Source organism: Brienomyrus brachyistius, chromosome 17 (genome assembly GCF_023856365.1).
Source record: "Brienomyrus brachyistius isolate T26 chromosome 17, BBRACH_0.4, whole genome shotgun sequence".
In the NCBI taxonomy this organism is placed as follows: Eukaryota; Metazoa; Chordata; class Actinopteri; order Osteoglossiformes; family Mormyridae; genus Brienomyrus; species Brienomyrus brachyistius.
Window position 1 is genome coordinate 7,404,084 of NC_064549.1, and position 22,064 is coordinate 7,426,147.

A 22,064-nucleotide genomic window follows, 5' to 3' on the forward strand; every position below is an offset into this window, starting at 1 on the left:
AATAATCAAAATAGATGAATAAATAACAGGAAATACAGAAGAAAACTTCCATTTAATTTCACAAGCTTGATTTTCACCTGGGAAGTTTCATGCAAATGGAGATAACCACCATCTATTAAGTAAAGTGTTGTGCAATCATTTCTTCTTCATACTGTATATAATCAGTGTTCCGCCTACACTTATTATTATGTTTTCCAGTTAAAAACCCACATAAATAATTTAACCACAACACAGGTTGTTATCTTCTTCAGTGAACGAAGGAACCCAGGATCTTGTAATGAAGTTTACATACATTTTATTTAAATACGTCTGGAGAACAAATGACAAGACAAGGTTTTAATAAGCATGTGCATTGATGCTGTGACGTAAATCACTTATATTCAACTACCACTGTCACACATTTGTCTGCCAGACTAAAGCGACATTTTCTTCGCATGCTTACTCTATCCCACCCAATTCTCCAACCCAAAGCTTGAGAAAGGCTGTAAACTATTTCGTTAGAAAAAAAAAAACTTTTTAATGACACTTTTCAAAAGCGAAAGTAACAGCATTACAATTCTTACATTCTAACACCACAGATATTTTCAAACACATGTACTTTTTTGAGGACCAACTTGTTACCACCTCGATTTTGAGAAATTTTATAGCACTAATATAATATAATATAATAAACATGATAAAAACACTACAGCAAAACCAGGAACGCAGACCACAACCAGCTGGAGTATCAGCATTTACCTAATGTTAGTTCCGATTCAATCCAGCTCCAATACTTATTCATACCAAGGAATGTATCGGGGATAAGAAGCAATGTACAATCAAGAATAATAATAATAATTTGATACTTTCAATGAATTCCTGTACTTTTAAAGCTAACATAAAACGTGTCCCTTGTGTTACAGGTTGATAAGATAATACTATAAGAGTGTTAGACCTGGCTTGCATTCATGCACATTATACATCTTATTTCTTGGAATCCCTCTTTAAAAACATGAGAAAAATACTTCCACATAAACCTTCCCCACAAGTCAAGTAAAAGGGATAAATTCTGATTACAAGTTTCATTACAAAGGAAAGTATCATTTCACTTTCGGAAAGACCATGAGCTTATTATCCCGTCACTGACATGACGGGAATTAGTTACCATGGTGAACTTCTGTCTTATCTGTTGATGGAGCTGTAGGAGGGCTGGGAACTTGGGTCCAAGGGCTTATTAGTGTTCTTGTCCACATCTGCCTGCTCTTTTGGGGCACTTTGATCGACTACAATGGGCTCTTTGTCTTCTTCCTCCTCCTCACAGTGGGGCAAATGCAATAATGATGTCAGGCCATGCAAGTCAGCCAGCTTGTGGAAGGTGCGAAGTACCAGGAACATGATCGTCAATCCCACCAACAGGTAGACTGCAGGTTAATCACACATGCGCATTGCGGAAAAGAGAAAAAAAGGACAGATCAGTTATGATTAAACGTAGCTTATTTCGCTACTCAGGATAAAAAGTAACGTGCGAACTTGGATTCTGGAACCATTCCGCACATGCAAAATATTATATTTTCAATTCAACTTTTCAATTTCATTTGAACCCACTTCGTTGTGATATTTCATGTAATATGGAAGGAATCCCCTCTGTACAATATTACACCTATAACTATTTAAACAAGTTACACTTTAAAGTTAACCATGAAGTATCGGAAATAAAACTTTAGGATTAACAGTGGATTAAAAAACTAGTGCAAACACAAAGTACATGTCCTTCAGTCACATGGCTTGTCCTACAACTACTATGCTGGTGACATTTAGGTATACCTCAGCCTGCCTCCTGAGGGCGCTACGGCCTGCTCAGATCTACACATGCTTTGTCAATATGGCTGCCTGGACTAGTCTTCTCCTTCAGCTGAACCTCTAAGACTGTCCGTGTCTAACAGCCCTACCATTCAAGCACCATCAAAAACACAGTAAACGGATTGTGGAGCTTCCTTTGGCCATCACTAGTAATGACAGGTGACCAGCTACCCTTTGCTGCCCACGCAGCAAGTCGGCCTTGCAGGTTCACTCAGTACAAAAGCAGGAAGAGCAGGTCTCGTGTGTCAGAATGGGCAGCTCAGCTTCTAGTCCAGGCACACTGAAATTTCCTTAATATTAGTTTCTTAATTTTCTCTCTCCCTCCGTGTCTCAAATTTCTCTACCTACCTACCATTGTGCCCAGGAGATATTAAAGATTAAGCGGATCGTATTTTCATTGCGTGTTTTTTTTTTTTTACCAATTCAGGAAAGCACTGTAATATACGCTTTGTGATGCACACAGTCTACATTTTGTAACATGTACTATGACTTGTGACTTGGTATCTTTTTTTATTATTATTCTTATTTAAATAATCCACTGATAAATACAATGGAAATTACACAATACAAATTGCTCCATAATATTTTATAAAAACGAGAAAATTTTTAAGCTGCATGTATTTCACAAATATTGACCTGCAGATTTAGTTATTCTCCGAATTCACCTCTTCAAAAATGAATTTGTTGCCTCCTATTCTGGATATTCTAGAAAATTAGCTTACTAATGGTCTTCTAGCAACACCTGGAGGCATTAAATAAAACTGCAGTGCATCAAAAGTATATAGAAAAAAAGTATACAGAACTGCCGAAATACAAACTGATATCGTAAAACACAAATAAAAAAATTGCCAGTCTTACTCATAATATATTTTCATACATTTCTTTTAGTTTCTGAGAAATATGTGATAACCAATAAGATATATCAGTGCGGGAAAAAAAGACTATACTAAAGATATTTTCACCATGTATTTATATAGGCCTAATTCCCTGACACTCAATTTTAATAGTTCTACTTGCTATAAACTTTTGTTTATCCATCTGTCTGTTTGGTGGTAGACAGAAGGTTGCCCTGTTTATATAGGCTATTATAGAAATGTAAGGTGCAACAAACATAAGGGTGGAATGTAAAAAAACAGCTACAAAGATGGCAGGGGGCGATATGCACAAACAGGTAAGAGCTTTTTCTTAAACAGAAATATGCCGATAAACGTACATTATAAAAATCTCCACGTTAAGCTTTCACAAATGGAAGGTGTAGACGTTCATCTAAAACTAGGCACAAAATTACGTATACCGCCTTCTAAGAAGTTATAGCAGCCACTGGAAAACCAGCAAAAACTCATGGAATACAAGTGATTAAGCTCAGATATTTTTGCCTAAAATCACTGTCTGACTCCTACAGTACGTTCACTATTAATGTGTCAACAGATGTAGTACTGAGCAAGTATACTCCACAGAGATAGCCCCGGACAGGAGTACAACATAACCCAGTAGGTACAAGGACACTGTGCTGACCACTATGCCACACAAATGCATGAGTAACTATAAATGAATCTAAAGGTACTTTATATTATAGAATTTCATGTGTACAGGCAAAAGAAGTGTTTTTCAAGCATACAAAAACAAAAATATTAAAAGTTAGAAATTTGCTGGAGAAATACCAACTCCCCCCCCCCCCCCCCCCCCCCCCACTCTATGTACTGTCATATTTTCTACTCACCCATCACAGATATCTTGTAGAGGGCCCTGAGCTTCTGGTTTGGTTGCTCTCCTGGCACATAATCTCCAAGCCCAATGGTGCAGAGTGAGATGAAGCAGAAATAGAGGGCATCCAGGAAGGACCACGAGGTTTCAATGGCGTTGAAGACCACAGATGGGATCACAAAGAAGCAGAGCACCACCGAAAAGAGGAGAAGGAAGAAGTGCCAAATGCTGGCTCTCTTGGGATTCCAGCCAGCCCACCGCTGGTACAAGGCAATCGGCTTATAGGTCAGCAGATGCATGAGGCGTTGGACACTGACAGCCAACACCAGCATTGTAAATGGAACCCCCAGCAGGGCGTAGATGATACAAAACGCTTTTCCTGCATCTGACAGTGGAGTGGTGTGACCATAACCTACAGAAAGCGGAAAATATGGGTAGATTTAAAAAGAATAAAAGCACAGTCGCATGCATAAACATTAACCGTCAAATTTAATCGATGCAATTAGTTCACCTTCAGTCACTTTTGCAACTATGTAGCTGTTTTCAAAGAAACTGCCTTTCAGACAAACTTCAAGCAAACCTTCGGATCAATGTTCAATTTTGTAAACAACAAAAAGCTATACATTTCAAGTTGCACAACATTTGACATGATACAAACATTTAACGTGTAACTGATGTTGATCATTTATTAATCCATTCATCGATAATTGTGTCTGTTTTAAAGATACTAAACATTTAAAAGGGAGTTTGAGTAATTTAAGATATATAGTCATTAGCATTCAATGTAATACGTAATACAGGGTCAAACAAAAATAAAGCAAGGTTAAGATAGAAATGTTAAAATAGTTTTCTCCCCATTACAATGAAGAATTAAAGACAAAACATTACAAAACAGGGCTAAAGCAAACATTTGCATTGTTGAGCAACCTTCAGATATGTTGTCAACCCATTTATCAGCCTATACTCTTCCCCATCACATGACAGAATAACATTTGTGTGCCAGTCAGGCACATCAGTACAGCTTCTCTTATCTCACTCACACACACACACACACACACACACACACACACACACACACACACACACACACACACACACACACACACACACACACACACACACACACACACACACACTTTCATTCATTCATTACGCAGGTGTAGACTATGTATAGCAATGTAAATCAATTTCATTTTTGACTAGGTCCCACTGGACAAGCCTTTGCTGAAGTGGAGGCGAATGAATGGACTTATATTTTTCAAGGTAGCTGAAGGTGGACTCTGTTCCCGAGAGTTAAGTAAAGATCTCAAAGCTGAAAATCAACGCGCCGTGATTTCACGTACTTGAATTACAAGGAGGTGTACTGCCCTTGCACTTCGCACTAGCTACATGTATGCCTGCCTGCGGTCTGTGTAGGCCTACCTGCTGATATATGCACAAGAATTTCCACCTGGGATCAATAAAGTTTATGTTAATCGTAATAATGCCACTAGGACAAACAGCACAGCTCGCATTTATATTTTAAGCGAAAGCTGTTGCCCAAAGTGACATACAACTGAGGGTCCGACACCCCCCCTGGGGCCTAAGCCACAGACCAGGGATGCCCAACCAGTATATTTTGCTGCTGGGGAAAAAGGAGGGGGGGAGGTATTAATGACCATTTATCCATTAATCATTTCATGATCGATCTGGAAAGACGCAGTGATCGATTGTGCACCCTGCTATAGAGCCATGGTCAACCCCATTAAAAAAAAAAAAAAGTCACTGACAAATGGTTTTCCTAACAAAATGATAATAAAACAATAAAGTCAATGCTTAATTAATTCACAAATCCAGTTTACAACCAATTGGCCTACCCATAATCAGAAACAAACAGCGTGCTAAAGTCAGTTTACAAGTAAATACATTTTGACTTTGTTTCGTGAATTGAACCTTTACAAGGTACATTTTAAAAACAAAGAAAATTTGCTTCACAGTAAAATATGCCCTAGTACTGAAGTTTAACTTCACTCTACAATGTTATGCATATGTAATCATACTGATTTTATCTTTTTTAAGAGGTATATGGCATAAACACATTTCATGCATCTTCCAAAAGAACTACAAACCCGACTCTGGATATTTTGAGCTACACTACTGCTCAAAAATATAGCCATGATTCTCATTTCGAAATGTTTTTTGCAAAGTACTGCATTGCAAGTTGAGGTAGCATGGTGGTTTGGCAGATATAAATAGGGCCCATATTATGTATTAATATATCATTATTTTTGGCTAAAATACCAAGTATATATAGCATATATAACACTTAGAAATAAGCAAGTTACTTGGCATTTTAGCTATATTTAAACTGATTATCTTTAAATTGACTAAATTAAGTGCTGCTGCAAAAAAAAAATTTAAAATCTTGATTTTGTATTTGGTTAAAATATTTCTTTCACTTTTAAAATGACCAAACTTATTTACATGGAGAACAAGCTAGAAAAGAATGCTGCCATCATGGCTCATGGATTCGTCATCTCAAGAGTGGATTATAGTAATTCCCTGGGATCTGGCCATTGGGAAGAGTGGGACTGATACAAACAGCACCTGCATGGCTTGTTTCTCCGAATGCGCTACTATTTGCTTTTACTCTGCATTCTGCATCCCCATGTTTACACAGAGTTTACTGTTGCGTGGATCTGATTGCTTGGCTGGCAGTTCTTCTTTCTATGAACCGCTCTCTTTACTCTGTATTATCTCCATATTTACACTTGGTCTAGTGTTATATGTGGAAGTTATTACTTCATTGTTCATCTTCTTGCTAAAATCCACTGAAAGGGAACAAAAACAAATAGGCCGCCTGCTTTCTTATACAGAAATCTTCTTGTATCATTGTTAATATCTTAATATATCGGGTAAACTGCTGAGTAGTTAGCATCTTAGTAATCATTGGTACTACCCAAACATCATATAGAGCAGTGGTTTTCAACCCATGGGTCGCGATCCCAATTTGCGTCACATCAAGTTTTGAAATGGTCGCGAGGCAGAGTTGGGAATGTAAGTATTTTAAAACCAGCAAGCTCCTATGCTGATCCACGAGCAGATTTCCCAGCCCCAGTCCTCGAATTAACCTATATAAATGGGCCCTTAATATAGGACACATAAGTGACTTACTGAGTCTATAGAATCAGCAGTACTATAACAGCACTATATGGAAGAGGAAAAGGAAACGTACGCATATTCAGTAGGCAAACTGAGACGTTGTTTTTAAAAGGTCAAACAGCCATAACATGACAGGCTTACTGCAAATACTACAAATTCGGAGCTGTTACATACTGCTGTTGTTTCTCCAAACAACCCGTGTTTATATAATCATAAATTTGTTTTCATTTGACGACTGTTGTTCTCCTGAGCCTTGCAAATATAGGGGCTTATTACAAATGCATAAATATATATTTTACGCAAAAGTTCTCTTTTCTAAGAACTGTTGAATATTAAAATGTCATTTGTGTACATACATGATGTGCTACATTTAACAAGGAAGACTTACAAGAGGCAGTTTAATACAGTACGTATCTTCCATGAAAACGTATTATTGAATTACTAATCTACTGAACAACGTGGCAAAATCAGATTTCATTGCATTGAAAACACGCCTGCGGGGGTAATCTTGTGTTGTGGGAATATCATGTACAGAAACCTGTTTTGTAACATCTGTTATTATATGATCACAATTATGTTGAACGGAAGATTGAGATACAAGACTCCGAAAATGTAATGGAAACTTCAGTTTCATCTCTAACATAATCGCTGTACTATCAATAGCAGTGTGAGCTTTGGGCAGGTTAGTATGAAAATTCTGTATAATCATTTCACTGCTTTGCTTGTGCATTCTGTTAAGAGCATTTGCCTATATGAATGTACATACCTTTTAACACTAAAATTCAAAACAAACAGTTCATCTTTAACGTTAAGATTAATATAGCACCTCGATCAAAGCAGAATTTGCTGTGAACTTTTCAGAGCGGAAGACGCCAAATGGCCAAAATAACTTCTGTATATACTTACCTACGGTCGTGACCAAAGTGCTGGCGAAAAATAAAGACGAGACGAAATCCCAATTTGAACTGGACGAAGCATTTCGAAGCATTGATACCCCATACTTATTCGCCGTCAAAACTCGCACTAAGAAGCTTTCTAGAGATGTTACATTCACACAGCTCTGGTTAACAAACTGCTCTTTGAGTGTCTTCAGCTCGATTTTGAGTCTTTCCTCCTGAGGTCTCTCTATAATGGAAAAGACGAGGGCTCCAAATACAAGGTAAATGATATAAAGTAATACAAATCCTATAAGCACGGCATAAGATTTGGAAAAGGAAGGCATTCTTGTTTGCACACTGATTCTTTCCTTCGTTTTAGCGAGAAGTATCGCTATGCACCTTTTGCGTCGCGAACTCCGCCTTCCAGTCACCCAGCCCCACTAAAAACAAACAGGAAATAAAGTCAAAGTTACTTTTTCAGAAACGCGAAACTGTCTAGATGCGGTAGTCATTACTCGACATTGTAGTTTATGTTAAGAAAAATGCAGTGCCAAGATATATTTTTAAAATCGTGAAGATGTCTAAAATATGAAGAGAAGAAGTAACTGTAGCCACTGCCCGACGATATTTCTTGTAAGGTCTTTCTGTGTTGTGCATGTTTCACTCTATTGATATGCTGTATAAATAAAAAGTGGATTGGGGGTGGGGGGGGGGGGGGGGGGATGTCATGTTTATTTTTGCTTTGGATTGGTTGCAACATCTCTCCCTGTGATTGACAGAATCTGAAGGGTTATCTGACCTAGGGTGGTGAGTGAATTATTGATGAAGTGAGGCTGATGCTGTAATCTGCACAATACTTGCCAAATATGTTAAAAGCAGGGGTGGCCAATCTTATCCAGAAAGGGCTGCTGTGTGTGCAGGATTTTGCTGCAACTCCCTAATAAGATTACTAATTAGAGGACTGATTCAATGAAGAGTCCTCACATCTGGGTTTGTACAGCTGACCTAAAGGTTATCCCAAAAACCTGCATACACCCTAGGCCTGTTTTAAAGTATGGGAATGGCTGTGTGAACTGGACTTAATGGTAGATTGCAACATTTTAATGTTTCCTAAATCTGTGTAGTTGAGGCCCAGGTGGGTTAGGGATGGCTGGCAGTGTGCCGTTATTGAATTATTGGCCACTAGACACTGGCTGGAAAAAGGCAGGGAATGGGCACACATCTCTGATCCTGGTGGACTGTTTGGGATCACTGAAATGCGCCTTCCTTCCTAAAGCTTCGACTTTCATTTCGAACTAATTGCAAGTGAATGAAATTACGTTGGTTGGGAATGGGATGATTCAGCTCATTTCATTCACTGTAAAAAAAAATTTCAAAAACAGGTGTCAGCAAATACGATTTGTAAAAGTCAACCTGCTGGTTAAAAAATTAAGAGTAAAATATGTTAACATCTTCATTTTTAGTTTTGCCACCTCAATACATCACTTTTATACCGCACAATAACTTCAGGACTGGTGGTTGCTATTATTTTTTTTAAGGCCAGATCATTTGTTAATGTTGAACTCCCAAAGAAGACCTTGCTACAGTAATGCCCAGTGACCCATCTTTTCCTTGTAAACCGCTTGTATATTGTGAATACTCTTTGTTTTGCACTCGTTTACTTGAGTAGCTTTCTTATTTTCTTAACCCTTGTTCCAATGCTCCACTAGTTCTTTAGTCACTCAGCCCTAGCTGGTGTTATTGACTGTAGTGTAGATGTTGTGATCAGTGTGATCAGTGTCACAAGCACTGGATGAACTGTAAACCTCAGTACTTGCTTTGCATATGGCCATGTAGTGTCGGAATGCTGGCGTTCAGGGATTCCTGCCTGCCTCTCCCTTCCAGTCATGCCTGTCGGAGTTTCTTTATAGTAGCCGCCCTGCCACTTTGCATTTCCAAATCTGCACTCGCTGACACACTTTCCTTATCCCCTCCCTGTTTCTGCGGTGAGTTGCTCAGAGGTCTTAATTCGAGGGATCTCCCCACCTGGCCGCCGGCATATCCTTGTTTCTGCCTGCCTGAGTGCCGGCTGTCCATGCCACCACATCTGTCCATCTGCCTGCCTGCGTACCAGTTTGCTTCAAACTGTACCTGGCAGGGCTCCAGTTCCCATGGGATGCACATGGACTAAGGTGACCACCAGCATGACTCTAAAGGAGGACCAAAACTGTGGACTAGGGCTCAAAAAGAAGAGGTAAGATGATATCATACATAAACCAGGAGCCGAGAAGGGTATATCTACTGGGATATTTATCTCCTTATCTCGAGAGAACTTTAAACATCTCAGCTTCCGTAGCATATGTGTGTGGGTGTTTCACATTTTTGTGTGACTGGGGTGGAAGAGAGTGGTGCTAGTTGCTGACATGGAGGTGGGTAGGGGGAGGGAAAAGGAGGACAAGGGGGTGAGAGGAGGACACCCAACAGCAGTCTGGACACAGGGCTGGAAAACTTTACCGTCTGGGCAAAGCTTGGACATGTGGTCACCCTAACGTAGATGTCGTCCTCCACATATATAAACATAGAAAAAATGACACCCCCCCCCCTAAATTAACCAGCAGACTCTTGATCGAAACACAATTTAATCAAGACCGTGGGATTGTTCCACACCACATGTGAAGTGAAGCTGTGCTTCCTGGTGCCACTTGAGGATGAGCTTCCCCATGGTCTCTTCATCACTCTGAGGAAGCTTTTTCTTGTCACTGTCACCTCTGGTTTATTCTCTGAGGACTTTGGGCCTATTATTCTGTAAACGTCTTTGTGCCAGTGCTCCTTGTTAGAAGTGTTATGATACAAAAATAAAATAGAATGAAATTTCACAATTTGATCTCTTGTTGTGTGATGATTGTTACTAAATGTAATGTTTACTCTTTTAACTGTCCACATAAACAGCAAACCAGAAGCACTCGACTTTAACTCTTTATATATGCAAAATAAAAACGCAACAGAATTTTCTTTCCTTTTAACTCCTTCCTAAATTAACCTGGATTTAACCTAAATGAACCAGTTAGAATGTGGATGGATAGAATTGTTTAATCTTCTTGCACTGCTTTGAAATTAATTTATTGTCCTCTGGTTTTAAAATGAGCAAATGTTTATAATTCTCAAAAATTGTTTATTATTGTCAAAATTGAACATTTTTGAGTACCCTGTTGCAAAATCACTTGGTCTCGTCTCCAGTGCATCATTTCATCTAAATGAAACCAAGAGGGGGGAATTAATGCATAGACTATGCTGAGTTATAGCCTAGCCCCCGGCAAACATCAAGGTCCCTCAGTTCCTCGTGAAAAACGGTTCATCTTAATAGGTTATGTAACAGACCCCTGGGTTAGTTAAACTGGCAGCATCAGAATATCAGCCCCCAGACACGGTCATCCGCCAATCAACTAAAGAACACGTTAAAAACAAGGCTAAAGCAGAAATCTGCATCGTTGAGCAACCTTCTGCTACGTTTTCAACCCCTTTTTCAGTCTATATTCTTCCCCGTCACATGACAGAACAACGTATGTGTGCCAGTCAGGGACAACATCAGTACAGCTTCTCTTATGACACAAGAACAAGGAAGCCCTTGTTTGACTACCAAGGACCATTCGAACGACTTCCTTAAAATGGTAACTCTGAAAAACGATGTTTTGCGAGGGTTTTAATCACAAGATCTTGTACTTTTTTCTGACCATATGATGAAATTTTTTTTTCCTACACTTAAAGTTTGCTATTAATCTATACTAATATTTGTAACTTTTTATGAATGGAAAAGGTCCATCTGAGAAAGGCCGTGTTTAATGTTGCCCTTCTCAATGTCAATACATAGCCCTCAGGAATCCTTATCCTGTTTGCCTTCCCCTTGAGCACCAACACTAAAATATCCAGTTCCCAGTGTTAACAGACAGTTAAGGACAGTGGTTTAAAACATTTAAAACACTTGCTTAAACACTGGTTATCAACTACTTGCTATGCTTTCTGTATTTGTTAGAATATATAGTGTCCTTTTAACAAGCATTTAAAGTGCTTAATGTCATTTATAGTATATGTTTGACATTCAGTAGTCCTGTCCAGCTAAAAATGGCTGAATTCCAACATAGAGTCAGAAGAGCTGTATTTTCTGCTCTGTATCAGTAAAGATATACATTACACACCTTGTAAGCAAAACTACTTTATTGTGACGTGGTATACACACAAAAGGTGATGCCAAGCGCAACATACTTTAACATTACTCTCTAATACTTCTTGAAATCCTTAGGTCAAAATATTTGTGTCAAACTCTCTTAAGGCATGATGCATTCTCTCCATCTCAATGGAGCTGGGGTGGATTATTGGGTTTAACTGTACTCTCCAGACACTCCCACTGTCTTCATATTCCAGTCAGAGGTGGAGAGACATTTCACAAAAAAGTGGCCTAGGTCATGTTTGGAAATTACACGACTCTTCACTGCATTCTCAGATGCAGTGTACTTCTCGGTCAAGGGCTTGTCACCTGCAGGTTAACGACATAATAAGTATTAAAATAATAAGTTTTCTGAATGATGAAAACCTGATTTTAGGGTTGAAACAAACATTTTCTCTAAAGAAACGCTGATCGCTTTAAAAGCTCTTTGATTTCTTTAATCTGAAACAAGTCAGAAATATTTAGCATAAAATACAAAAGTAATTAAACTTTGCTAAAATTAATGTAAATTATTTCCTGTTTTATACACGAATGTGTGTATAGCAATGGCTGGGTATTAATGCAGCTTACCAGCGATGTGTGGGGGCATCACAGCCACATAGTCTAGGTCTGACTCCTTTAACAGTCTGTACATCCTGTCATGGTCCTCGGTGACAGGCACGAGTCGGGGAGGCACTTTGGCACGGTCCCACAGAAGGAAGGCTGGGAAGCAGAAATGTGTGGGTTCATGAATGGACAACACATTCTACCTTTGATATGACATTAAACAGCTCAACCAATGCCGGTCTAAATATCCAGGCTTGTGAACATCTACCCATTTCATGAAAAGCCCACCTCATCGACATTGCTCCATCTTAAGTTAGTTTTCCTTGTCAATCAGGGTCAACATTTATTATGTTGTCTTTATACTCTTTTCAATCAGATACATGATTTGCAAATCATCGCATTCTGTTTTTATTTACATTTTACACAGTGTGTGAATTGGGATTGTAAATTACATTCAAAGTGTAATTCAGCTGATACATTAAAATAAAACCAAAAATTCTAAAAAGCATTTATGCCCCTAACTTAATATATTGCTGTATACAGTACATCTATTTATTTAGCAGATGCTTTTGTGCCAAGTGAAAGCCAGGCCTTTGGTAGAAGGGTTAGACACCACCCCTCAGTACTGGAGCACTTAGGCTTTGCTCAGGGCTTTGCTCTGGGGCCCAAAAGTGACATCATCACGAACAAGATTCCAAAAGTGACATCACTACACTCAAGATTCTAAAAGTGACATCACTACGCTCAAGATTCTAAAAGTGACATTGTTACTTTGATGTTCCAGCACTGATGTTCTAGACGCAGGCACAAATTTCTAACTCACTAAGTAACACACAACACAAAAATCAAAATAAACAACTATTTATTTGATACTCGAGTAACTTTAATAATAATAATAAGAAGAAGAAGAAGAAGAAGAAGAAAAAGCATGAATGATTTTTTTTTTAATCCTGTAATTCCATAAGAAAATAAAATGTAAAATGCTGTAGCAGGTACAGTAACTCTTTTCCATAGCTTTGTATTTTACTTACAGGACATACAAGCGACAACCTTACGAATCCCGCGAACTTTCATTACTTCAAGGACGTTTCTTGTTCCCTCAGACATCACAGTTGTAGGGCCTGTAGTTAAATAATACAATCTTTAACAATTAATGTCGCTTTTTATTGTTTTGCTTTTTATGTACAAATATATGCTAAAGATAGGAAGTCACAGAACTTGCAATTCGTCAGTGCTTTATTGAGAGACAAATAACAGTTTCTACACACAGACACAGGCCGAGGGTATAATTCAGAGATATATTTATGTTTGTATAAGTAATTTGAAACATACGTGTTATAATCCTTTTTGATATTTAACATTCAGAAGCAGTTTGGACACTCGACTTTTCTAGATGATTCATGTAAACCTGTTACGAAGTAACTCAAAAAAGCGAGAAATGTTTTTGGGAAATCAAGAAATTTCTAAAAATCCTGCTACCTACAATACCCAGTTTATATAATGATTGTTTTATACCAAACTTACTGAGATCATTCCTGGTCCCAAGTATAATAATGGCAGCGTCTTGGCCCTCCAAAGTCTTCTCTACATCCTTCTTGTTCAGGACGTCACCTACCACCACCCTGGACGCTCTGTGGTCTGGGGGCAACTTAGAAGGATCCCTCACCAGCACTGTCGCATTATAACCTGAGAAAAGGTTTGAACTGTATTCAATGATACGATAAATGATTCAATTCAGAGCTCGCACCACATTTGAAACTGTTTAGGTATCTTATCTGCTCTAATGCTTGGTCACACAATAAGTGAACCTTTCTACTCTGTGTGCTGTGTGTATTCAGTAACAGCCACATCATTCACTATTTGGAGTGCAGAATATTTGCGTTTCCAAGCAAGGTTACCTAATAAACTGATATCTGAGTGTGCCAAGTTATTAAGTTATATAATACTATGAATTATATATATATATATATATATATATATATATATATATATATATATATATATATATATATATATATATATATATATATATATCCATAGGAACCTAAATAAAAAAAATCTTTATCACTATTCATTTCAGAATTTGTAAACAAGTTACGGGGAGAACCCCGGAGACACGCAGACCACCCACCCTGCATTAAGGTGATAAATGGGCACAGCATTATCTCTCTCCTCGCAAGCACCTCTTTCCTTACTCAGCATAAAACTGAAACTTACATTTTTAACTTCATGCATAACTCTGTTTATATGAATGATATTAACCATCGTTTGTATCGTAATATAATTTTCAAATGTAGCGCTTTCTATTAATAACTATATATATATTAATAATTCTGTAATTACAACTTTCGCCAGATGGTAAAAAAGAGGATAAAAAAGGCAAACAAGAGAATAAAAACGTTTTTTGTTTGTTAATTATTAACATGACTTTTTTTGCTGCAGTTATATAACAATAAATGGAACTTCTGAAACATGCATGCAAGCATGCATCTCACAATACATTCCATGCAGTTAAATCCCCAAAACTACAATAAAATATGACATCCGCACAAAAAACAGCCTTCATATTCACCCTATCTTTACATTGCTATAACTTTAATTGAGAATGATGTGAAATATTCTGCGTACTATTAATGTCTACACCTGGTAACTTCCGAAAACCACAACAACCATAAATAAAGATGCGTCTTTAAAACTATTTCTAACCATACCTGCCGCCACAACCTGTGGCAGGGTAGCTAAACCAGTCATACCCGTGGAACCGAATATCGCCACGTTCTTGACTGTCCCGGCCATGCCTTCAAATAACCTGCAAATTAGCGGATCAAGTGACATACAGCGATCAACTGAGAGAAATACAGCAGAAGCGATACTGCAACGCAATAAAAAGACCACGATCAGATTACGGAAAGAAACGCCTTTTTCAACAAAACCGGAAACGCACTTTCGTTACGCACATCTAAAGCAGACATCCGGTGGAGTTTATAATTAATAAAAATACAAATAAACAATGTAAGTCACACTTATCTCATTAATAACAATTTGAATACAAGACAAGACGTGGAAACATCGTCAGCTTTTACCTCTTATTAAGAAAATATTTTGTATCACTATACTACCACCTATTGTTTCGAAATGTAATGCGACTCATTGCTGATTCAGATTCAACATGCTGCTTTACTGACCCCGCAGCAGTAGACGGTACAGTAGATCGGCGGGCGGTATCCTTTATGCTTCTGAGCCAGCATAATTTGAAATAATTGTCACAAGCAAAGAACCTACAATTTCTATGGCATTGATGAAACAGAAAGTGAAATTTTAAAACATTTTGTTTGCATTTGTCACTAAAGCCTTGTCAAGCTCTCACTCTCTATTTTACAGGATCTTCTGAACTTGTAAAAATTTCCTATGGAGAATGTGGTGTGCATGAGTAGGGTTTTTTTCAGGCTGCTTGTATTATCATAAATATGGTAAATGCAAGGCAATATGACTATTAATATAAATACTATCTAGATGAATTCTCTTCTTAGGTGGTAAAGTTGATCACTGGGGAGCAGCCAGTGTGTGTGAATCCAGCCTGTGTGTCATGTTAGTTTGTTCTGTGTACTACAGTGTCGTCCTGCAGTCCAAAAACATACAGTTAGAGTAGATCAGGGCTGCTCATTTTTGTTCCTGGAGACAGGGACGGATTGTGGGTTGTGTGGGCCCCTGGGCAAAATGTTCGCGAGGGACCCCCCCCCCACCACCACCAGCACCACCACCACAACCACCACAATTCAAGGGCCCTTGGCAGCCAAACGCCCTCCCTATAGGGTCAGGGGCCCTTGTAGGCAGAGGATCAAAGAATGTAGGCCCTCTAAAATAGACAAACGAAAATACATTGTTGATAAGCATTGCAAATTGTTTTGGGCTACGGACCCCACGGGCCCCCTGCACCCCAAGGGCCCCTGGACAGCGGCCCCACTCGCCCGGTCCGTAATCCATCCCTGCCTGAAAATTTACTAACCGGCAGAGCTTAGCATAGCTGTATAATGGGATGCTACTGAAGCACCTTATTGTTTGTATCAGTTGTGTTAAATTAGGGCTGTATCTAAGCACTTCAGTGTGGCATACCTCCAGGAGCAGGGTCGAGCAGTACTGGGGCTGTTTCATAAGGTTTAAGCAAGATTTAAGGTAGTCTGGGCTAAATGGACTCATTCACTATATGTGTATTGTTGAGCAGCCAACTATACAGCCCAGACTACCTGAAATTTGACAAGTTATTTGGCGAAAGAAACCCTGCTTCTTGAAATAGGCCCCTGGACTAGATGGATGGACGTACTGCAATTATGGCTTAATTTGTAAACTATGGGTAGACTAGACAAGGCATGGTGGGTCAGTAGGTAGCACTGTCTCCTCACACCTCCAGGGCTTCCAGGTTCCTGCTATGTATAGTTAAGTGAATCAGTCTCTCTAAATTCCACATGGTACGTGTGGGTTTTACAATAATCTGCTATCCAGTGCAGGGTGCAAAACACCGCCTGGTATAGGGCCTGTTGCGGTTAGCATCGACTAGCTAAATTAACGTAACGTCCACCACAACATAAAATTAGATTATTTTTTTTTATTTTATTTTCAAGCTTGTACACCAATAAAGTCAGTTCATACAGATATGCGAAGGAAACATTTAACAGAATTTGCAAAGAATAAATGAGGTGAAACATTATGGCCTTACAATAGTGAGCAGAGAGCAGTGGCATGGCCAGAAAAGTGACTTTGGGTGTGTCACAGGGAAACAAGGTGAGCAAGAACTGAAGCACAATAAACTAATATGGACGTATAATAACTGCTGCTTTAGTTTCCTAATGTACAAACTTATGACTTGTTTTACATTGTCGTTAAGTGTGCCACTTTCATGTCATATCCCCCAGGGTTGAAATTTAACTTAATCTGGTTCGACTGCACAATCGAACTCGCTGGAGAAGACACATTTTGCCAACTAGGGGGAAGCCCACCTGTTTGTGCGGGAAAAATAAAAAGTTATTTCGTTTGGGAGCGCAAACTGGGCTATGCTCCAGGCATACAGCAATATACAGGCCTACAGCTTCATATGACCTCACCCTCCACCCAACGTGTTCATATTGTCATAGCAGTGCCACGCAGACACACACTATAGGCAGTTATTTGCAGGGGGAGTGACATTTGATGGAAGCATAATAACAAATAACTCATAAAGCCAATGAAAATTCAGCATCTGAAAAGGAAACCTGGTAATCATCAAAATCACATTCCTAGAGTCAGAATCTATGAACAATTAATAAGACAAACCTAAAGCAGCCTCTTCCAGATAGATAGGCTACTCAGCCCATGTAGTGAATATATCATTAATGGCATTAAAAAAAAAACACACACACATTCACCACTCCATTTTACCAGTCATAACAGCGTTGCCAACTTTGGTCAGCAGGCTGGAGTGAGATTTTCATGCATGTAACATTTTTATTGCCTTGTAAATGGTCTGTAGGGTTTGCAAACTGCCCCAACGAGTATGATGCAGACTAATTAACACAAGGATGAATAATCAGTGGCCACATTTGGTTAAATGGATGTCAAGAACGTCCAGTTTGCTAAGTTTTTTTCTATGTGTTTTAGTTTACCCTCTAATTAACCATACGAGACTGTAACGCATGCAGCTAACGTCCAAAGACTGCAAAGATTCTGCTGTAAGGCTTTCTGATTCACAGCTGGTCGACTGTCTCCTCTCGTGGCTGCATTAAAAAATACATAGGCAAAGATTTTTTCGGCCAGATTTCATGTCCTTTAAAAAAGTTTACATATCACTATCATTAATGTCGAAAGTGATTGAACCGAGGTCTGTTCCATTATAAGTTGTCGTCGGCAAAGGTTACTTTAAATATAACAATAAGTAATCTGGTAGCAACACTCGACTACACGTCCTACTACACGGCCGGCAACCGGCGCACAGCAGTGACGTCATCTTCTGGCGTACCCTAAGTATTCTCCATTAAACACTGACCTACTGCTTTAGTTTATTAGACACAGATCCACAAGACGTTAGTACGGGTCACATGTTACTCTTTGGAAGATATAATTTGAGAATAATCAGTATTATTTAAGAGACGTGTGTCTCAAAAATGTATTTTAAGTAATAAATAGAAGCTATTTAAACTAAAGATACCTTTAACATCTAGCTTGTTTTAATAAGTAAAACATATGGCTTGCGGTGTATGATACAATTAAAATGTGAATAGGGTAGCCATAATGTTTGTATATTCCTTGAAAGCCAAACTGTATACGAATAATTTGTGTATCTGACGGCATGAGCTGTTATTAATATTTAGAAAAGAATAACAGTGATGAAAGAAGTGCGTTGTGTGGGATTCTTGATATTAATCCCATAAGTGCTTCAACGCACTTGTATAAATAACAAATGATAAAATAATAAATTATTTATCATTATACTGCTTGTTATCAATAGGACTTCACAATCACTGGTTAAAATACATTCTATCCACTGTCATTTAATTGAATGTATCAACAGAATGTGCCAACATGGCTGTCCAACAGTAGTGTACAGGCGTACTGTACGTATTGTTAAACGATTTCTGAAAACATGCACGAGTACTTCTCATTATCCTTACGTTTTTTAATAATTGCTATTACTGATATAACTATACACCACCGTGTAATACACCACAAATCATTTTATTTAAGAAACTCGTGAATTGGTAAGTAAAAAGGTAAAATTCGCTTGCACCTAACTGATTTCATGCAATGGAATGCCTTTGTTAGCCCGTTATATGCAGCCTACACTTTATACATAGTCCTTTATTGTGCCATTAATAATTCTCAATTATAACTGCAGTTACACATCGCAGTTTCTTAGATAAAAGAATATACATTCACCGGCCACTTTATTAGGTACACCTTGTTAGTACCGAGTTGGGCCCCCTTTTGCCTTCAGAACTAACTTAATCCTTCGTGGCATAGATTCAACAAGGTACTGGAAACATTCCTCAGAGATATTTGTGCATATTGACATTATAGCATCACGCAGTTGCTGTAGATTTGTCGGCTGCACATCCATGATGCGAATCTCCCATTCCACCACATCCTAAAGGTGCTCTATTGGATTGAGATCTGGTGACTGTGGAGGCCATTTGAGTACAGTGAACTCATTGTCATGTTCAAGAAACCAGTCTGAGGTGATTCGAGCTTTATGACATGGTGCATTTATCCTGCTGGAAGTAGCCATCAGAAGATGGGTACACTGTGGTCATAAAGGGATGGACATGGTCAGCAACAATACTCAGGTAGGCTGTGGCGTTGCAACGATGATCAATTAGTACTAAGGGGCCCAAAGTGTGCCAAGAAAATGTCCCCCACACCATTACACCACCACCAGCAGCCTGAACCGTTGATACAAGGCAGGATGGATCCATGCTTTCATGTTGTTGACGCCAAATTCTGACCCTACCCTCCGAATGACGCAGCAGAAATCGAGACTCATCAGACCAGGCAACATTTTTCCAATCTTCTATTGTCCAATTTCTGTGAGCCTGTGCGAATTGTAGCCTGTTTCCTGTTCTTTGCTGATAGGAGTGGCACCCGGTGTGGTCTTCTGCTGCTGTAGTCCATCTGCCTCAAGGTTCAACGTGTTGTGCGTTCAGAGATGCTCTTCTGCATACCTTGGTTGTAACGAGTGGTTATTTGAGTTACTGTTGCCTTTCTATCAGCTCGAACCACTCTGGCCATTCTCCTCTGACCTCTGGCATCAACAAGGCATTTTCGCCCACAGAACTGCCGCTCACTGGATGTTTTCCCTTTTTTGGACCATTCTCTGTAAACCCTAGAGATGGTTGTGCGTGACAATCCCAGACGATCAGCAGTTTCTGCAATACTCAGACCAGCCCGTCTGGCACCAACAACCATGCCACGTTCAAAGTCACTTAAATCACCTTTCTTCCCCATTCTGAAGCTCAGTTTGAAGCTCAATGCCTAAATGCATTGAGTTGCCATCATGTGATTGGCTGACCAGTAATTTGCGTCAACGAGCAGTTGAACAGGTGTGCCTAATAAAGTGGCCGGTGACTGTACATTCATATGCCACAAAACGTTACCCTAAGCAAAGCAGTCGAGATGCACCCTTTGTAAAATGTAACCGTAGGGTGTCGCTTTCAGTTACCTAAAGTCGCAGTGCAACGTCTTCCTCACCCTTCTTCCAAACGGAGGCTGGATGCGCTACACTGATGCCGCGTTTATTATAGCGTTTCTAACGGAGAGGAGAGAGGGGCGCGGGGGGAAAGGAAGGGGGAAAGAGCGCGTGTACTGTAGACAGGCCATCTGAATTAACCGGCTAGTCACCTGATTAATAAAGAAACAGCTTCGGCATATAAGGACCTTTTTTTGCATGTACTATACTATATATAATCAAACAAAAATACAACAGAATCCAGCTGACTTCTACCACAGACCTACACATCAGAAAGAATTATTTTACAGAGGAGCCTGGGATGCCGGCGAGGAAATACAACGGGGTGAATCTCAATCAGTAAACCAGCGTTCATTATTGGATTAAATTAAGGGAATATTTTATTTGCATCTTACCGCAGAAAAAAATCTTCAATTTGGGGGTAAAGGTAAGATCGCCTCAAGCTGGTTTCCACGTTTAATTCAGCCTTACCAAACCCTGTTATGCCTACCATAGGTATATCCACGGTATCTGTTCACGTAGGAGATGCAGCGGCCGGCCTGCATGGTATTGCTGCAGTAATTTCTAGACTTTAAAGCATTTCGTGCTTTCTACTTGCTATATAATAGACTTGTAATTTAATAATCTGTGTTCATGTTGTTTTGAATAATACATTTGTCAGGTGTCCGATTAATAAGTTAAGACTGAAACTAATCAGTGGTTCGAATAGGCCTTTTATAATGTATGCAACGATATTACTATATAAATAACCATTTAATGCTGTTGAATGCCCCTTGAACATATAGTGCAAATTATAAATTTGGTCCACAAATATCAGTCAAATTTATTTGAGAATCGTTTGCTTTCAAGTAATGTTTTATATTGAAATACAAATAATAATAGCAATTATTATTATTGCATACGTTTAGGATGTACCGTGTGTTAACAGGGAAACTACATTGTCTTTTCCCTTACAGAAGGTAATGCGGTAGCACGGTTTAACATATTACTGTAAAGTAGACGGTATCGATTATAAAGGGTTAACCTGGAGGCATTTCTCACAGTGAAACGCAAAGAAATCAATGGAATTTTTAATTTAGTTGGAACGTAGCACCACAGTCTTATCTCTTTAAACGGAGGCAGTTGGCCGTATAATGGAGGACATAGTAATAACTTGCCTTGGCGGTCACATGTGCAGTTTAAGGGTAAAAAGCATGTAGCGTAGTAAGCTGTGTACAGGACGTACGTGTGTACTATACCCATTAAAAACAAGAATAATCATGCGGTTGAAGAATTGTTTTTTTTTTTGCCCGCAAAAACGCGTTACCGTAAATGCAGGTAATGACGGGACTTCGCGTTCGAAAACCACTAGATCTTTATTTTGAATTGAATTGTTTTAGTTTTGCCTATTTAATAGTCACATGGTCACAGCTATTATTATTATTATTATTATTATTATTATTATTATTATTATTTAACCCACGGAAATACTGAGTCGACATGAAGTAAAGGCGTAAATTAAATGAAATACCAGGGAAGTTTTTCGTAGCATGTAGCAATCTTA

At 38.9% G+C, this 22,064-nt stretch overlaps 3 protein-coding genes across 5 annotated transcripts in view; 1 reads left to right on the forward strand and 2 right to left on the reverse strand.

The window, feature by feature from the left end:
- Nucleotides 1-278: 278 nt before the first annotated feature.
- On the reverse strand, nt 279-8,213 carry kcnk6 (potassium channel, subfamily K, member 6). The gene is made up of 3 exons (XM_048981181.1): nt 7,591-8,213; nt 3,560-3,955; nt 279-1,400 (listed from the first exon to the last, which is right to left on the reverse strand). The coding sequence occupies exons 1-3, from the start codon at nt 7,904-7,906 to the stop codon at nt 1,162-1,164; spliced, it is 951 nt and encodes a 316-aa protein (XP_048837138.1). The 5' UTR covers nt 7,907-8,213; the 3' UTR covers nt 279-1,161.
- Nucleotides 8,214-11,735: 3,522 nt separating this feature from the next.
- blvrb (biliverdin reductase B) lies at nt 11,736-15,243 on the reverse strand. 2 transcript variants are annotated; one of them, XM_048981186.1, is made up of 5 exons: nt 15,021-15,243; nt 13,834-13,995; nt 13,341-13,430; nt 12,334-12,465; nt 11,736-12,072 (listed from the first exon to the last, which is right to left on the reverse strand). In XM_048981186.1, exons 1-5 carry the CDS (start codon nt 15,142-15,144, stop codon nt 11,918-11,920), a joined length of 663 nt encoding a protein of 220 aa, XP_048837143.1. In that variant the 5' UTR covers nt 15,145-15,243; the 3' UTR covers nt 11,736-11,917. The 2 variants fall into 2 exon arrangements, with proteins under 2 accessions (XP_048837143.1, XP_048837145.1); XM_048981188.1 differs by lacking the exon at nt 15,021-15,243 and adding an exon at nt 14,441-14,584.
- A 5,331-nt stretch (nt 15,244-20,574) lies between these two features.
- The window catches only part of LOC125711804 (spectrin beta chain, non-erythrocytic 4-like), a 77,621-nt gene continuing 76,131 nt past the window's right edge, over nt 20,575-22,064 (forward strand). Inside the window, exon 1 of one of the 2 annotated variants that reach the window (XM_048981113.1) lies at nt 20,575-20,948. Coding sequence is in view for 1 of the 2 variants with exons in the window: in XM_048981112.1 (XP_048837069.1) it covers nt 21,833-21,838 (6 nt within the window). In the remaining variant the exon portion in view is untranslated. Of the gene's footprint in view, nt 20,949-21,817; nt 21,839-22,064 lie in introns of those variants that run through there. The other variant, XM_048981112.1, reaches the window with a different exon arrangement.

What these genes read in the sequence shown, in the direction of transcription:
- blvrb (XM_048981186.1), bottom strand. Translation starts at nt 15,144, where the DNA reads ATGTCACTTGATCCGCTAATTTGCAGGTTATTTGAAGGCATGGCCGGG. An exon ending in GGTTGTCGCTTGTATGTCCT is followed by an intron (nt 12,466 to 13,340) that starts GTAAGTAAAATA and finishes TCTGCTTCCCAG; the next exon opens with CCTTCCTTCTGTGGGACCGT. An exon ending in GATGCCCCCACACATCGCTG is followed by an intron (nt 12,073 to 12,333) that starts GTAAGCTGCATT and finishes GTTAACCTGCAG; the next exon opens with GTGACAAGCCCTTGACCGAG.
- kcnk6 (XM_048981181.1), bottom strand. Translation starts at nt 7,906, where the DNA reads ATGCCTTCCTTTTCCAAATCTTATGCCGTGCTTATAGGATTTGTATTA. An exon ending in CACTTTGGTCACGACCGTAG is followed by an intron (nt 3,956 to 7,590) that starts GTAAGTATATAC and finishes CGCTTTCTGTAG; the next exon opens with GTTATGGTCACACCACTCCA. An exon ending in CTACAAGATATCTGTGATGG is followed by an intron (nt 1,401 to 3,559) that starts GTGAGTAGAAAA and finishes ATTAACCTGCAG; the next exon opens with TCTACCTGTTGGTGGGATTG.